Consider the following 3,426-nt stretch of genomic DNA (forward strand, 5'->3'; position numbering starts at 1 on the left):
GTCCCCAGGGGACACAGGGATGTCTTAATGGGACACTGGGACATCCTCAGGGGACACAGGGACGTCCTCATGGGACACAGGGACGTCCTCATGGGACACTGGGACATCCTCAGGGGACACAGGGAGGTCTTAATGGGACACAGGGACGTCCTCATGAAGCATTAAAATGAACAGTAACGTTATGAATATTAATATTACTTATTTTTAGAGCAGAAACATAAGTACACACATAATGGGGGGGGGGGGCGGGGGGGCATGACGGCGGCGTCGCAGGCGTCATCCTGGCGTGACACGGAGAAAATAAAAATATCACATTTATTTTTGTTAAAATATCAAAAACAAAGCAGGAATTATTTTTGGCGATAAACAATAGACTGGAATGGTCTCCCTGGTGGATGTCAGTTTTACAGAAGAAGAAGAAGAAGAGGAGAAGAAGAAGAAGAGGAGAAGAAGAAGAAGAAGAGATGAAGAAGAAGAGGAGATGAAGAAGAAGAGGAGATGAAGAAGAAGAGGAGATGAAACGGGATCGTCATTTCCGGTAAGTGCGTGATTTGAGACACACTTAAAGTATATTACGACATAGTATGTCACAGTATATTAAGACATAGTATATAAAGACATAGTATGTCACAGTATATTAAGACATAGTATGTCACAGTATATTAAGACATAGTATGTCACAGTATATTAAGACATAGTATGTCACAGTATATAAAGACATAGTATATAAAGACATAGTATGTCACAGTATATTAAGACATAGTATGTCACAGTATATAGACATAGTATGTCACAGTATATAAAGACATAGTATATAAAGACATAGTATGTCACAGTATATAAAGACATAGTATATAAAGACATAGTATGTCACAGTATATTAAGACATAGTATATAAAGACATAGTATGTCACAGTATATTAAGACATAGTATGTCACAGTATATAAAGACATAGTATATAAAGACATAGTATGTCACAGTATATAAAGACATAGTATGTCACAGTATATAAAGACATAGTATGTCACAGTATATTAAGACATAGTATGTCACAGTATATTAAGACATAGTATGTCACAGTATATTAAGACATAGTATGTCACAGTATATTAAGACATAGTATGTCACAGTATATTAAGACATAGTATGTCACAGTATATTAAGACATAGTATGTCACAGTATATTAAGACATAGTATGTCACAGTATATTAAGACATAGTATGTCACAGTATATTAAGACATAGTATGTCACAGTATATTAAGACATAGTATGTCACAGTATATTAAGACATAGTATGTCACAGTATATAAAGACATAGTCCAGTATGTCGAATGAAGACATTTTTCAGTCATATTAAAAACGTTTTCTCAGTTTATTTTGTCAGAAAAACATTTACATCAAAATCTAAAATTAATAATCAAACAATATCTTCAGCTGTTCTAAAAACATCCAATCAGAGCAGGTTGAGATGATGATGTCATACAAACTCAAGTCCAGTTTGAATCTCTGAACCAATCAGGTCCCAGTCTCAAAGAGTTAAATCTACGACCCAAATGGAGGAAATCTTCCTGTTTTACACATTACTTCAATAATACTCCATATTCTACATATATGTATGTATAGACCACGTAAGTCTACGTTCAGGGTTTCCTTTAGTACAGATCCTGGAATTTTTCAGTCTGGATCACTTCAAACTCCACAGGATAGAAACCAGATTGTGTCCCTGTGTCTCCGGCGCCCCCGGTGTCTCTTGCGTCCTAGATGGACTCGTTCCAGCCAGATGGACTAGGTCCACACTAGTTGGAATCAACCCAGCCTGGATGGACTCGATCTGGCGGCGGACCTTCTCAGAGGCGAGGCGGTCCAGCCAGATGGACCGGGTCCAACCAGATAGACCCGGGGACCTAGATGGACTCGATCGGGCGGCGGACCTTCTCAGAGGCGAGGCGGTCCAGCCAGATGGACCCGGTCCACCCAGATGGACCCGGGGACCTAGATGGACTTGATTTGGCTGCGGACGTTCTCAGAGGCGAGCCGGTCCAGCCAGATGGACCCGGTCCAACCAGATTGACCCGGGGACCTAGATGGACTCGATCGGGCGGCGGACCTTCTCAGAGGCGAGGCGGTCCAGCCAGATGGACCCGGTCCAACCAGATGGACCCAGGGACCTAGATGGACTCGATCTGGCGGCGGACCTTCTCGGAGGCGAGGCGATCCAGCCAGCGCTGACGGACGACCACGACCACGGCGAACGCCGCCATCAGTGCCAACATGGCCGCCTCGAACTTCCAGAAGAGATGTTCCTCCATCACTGCAGAGCGGCAGCTGGAGGACAGAGACAGAGACAGAGACGGTCAGAGAGACAGAGACATGGGATCATAGGGTCAGACGGGGACATCTGATTGGTCGGAGACATTCGAAGGTGTCTCCATTCATTTACACTGAGTCACAACAACAGACGTCTACCATCACATGATCACTGTGGGACAACATCACATGATCACTGTGGGACAACATCACATGATCAATATGGGACAATATGGTCCCTCAGGAAAAACTGGGGGACATTAACTACAACTTCTTCTTCTTCTGCGTTTTGTGGGAGGTTGCAACCATAAAATGACCTAAAACTTAATCAACTCATTATTTATTCAGTAGATAAGGTTTCATCAGCGTTTACCACAGAAGAAGAAAACCATCAAGATAAAATCTCATGAGAGCGACGGATTTCATCAGATTCATCAGATTCATCATATTTCATCAGATTCCATCAGATTCCATCAGATTCCATCAGATTCATCAGATTCAGATTCATCATATTCATGAGATTCAGATTCATCAGATTCATCAGATTCATCAGATTCATCAGATTTATCAGATTCATCAGATTCATCAGATTCATCAGATTCATCAGATTCATCAGATTTATCAGATTCGACTGTTTCCATGAAGCAGTTCTCATTCGATATCAGTAATCTGGATAAGAACCTGTGGGGGGAACAGAGCTATTGTGTGTGTGTGTGTCTCTGTGTGTGTCTGTGTGTCTCTGTGTGTGTGTGTGTGTGTGTCTCTGTGTGTCTCTGTGTGTGTGTGTGTGTGTGTGTCTGTATGTCTCTGTGTGTGTGTGTGTGTGTGTGAGTGTGTCTGTATGTCTGTGTGTGTGTGTGTGTGTTTGAGATTAACCAGAGCTAGAGTGAGTGTGTGTGTGTATGAGTGTGTGTGTGTGTGTGTGTGTGTGTGTGTGTGTGTGTAACCTGACCTCTTGTACTCGTCCCGGTTAGATCTGGTGCAGTTCACTCTCTCCACGTATCCCGTCAGCCCGCAGGACGCCCACGACCGCTGTAACACAACAACCACCACCGTTAATACACCACAACAACCACCACCGTTAATACACCACAACAACCACCACCGTTAATACAC

At 42.8% G+C, this 3,426-nt stretch overlaps 1 protein-coding gene across 1 annotated transcript; it reads right to left on the reverse strand.

Moving 5' to 3' along the window:
• Positions 1-1,713: 1,713 nt before the first annotated feature.
• On the reverse strand, positions 1,714-3,369 carry jtb (jumping translocation breakpoint; the record flags this gene model as incomplete). Its single annotated transcript, XM_034892826.1, has 3 exons — positions 1,714-1,760; positions 2,172-2,328; positions 3,263-3,369. Coding segments are annotated over 2 exons (264 nt in total), but the record flags the coding sequence as incomplete, so codon positions are not given.
• Between the last annotated feature and the right edge of the window lie 57 nt (positions 3,370-3,426).

This window comes from Etheostoma cragini, chromosome 14 (genome assembly GCF_013103735.1).
Source record: "Etheostoma cragini isolate CJK2018 chromosome 14, CSU_Ecrag_1.0, whole genome shotgun sequence".
Classification (NCBI taxonomy): domain Eukaryota; kingdom Metazoa; phylum Chordata; class Actinopteri; order Perciformes; family Percidae; genus Etheostoma; species Etheostoma cragini.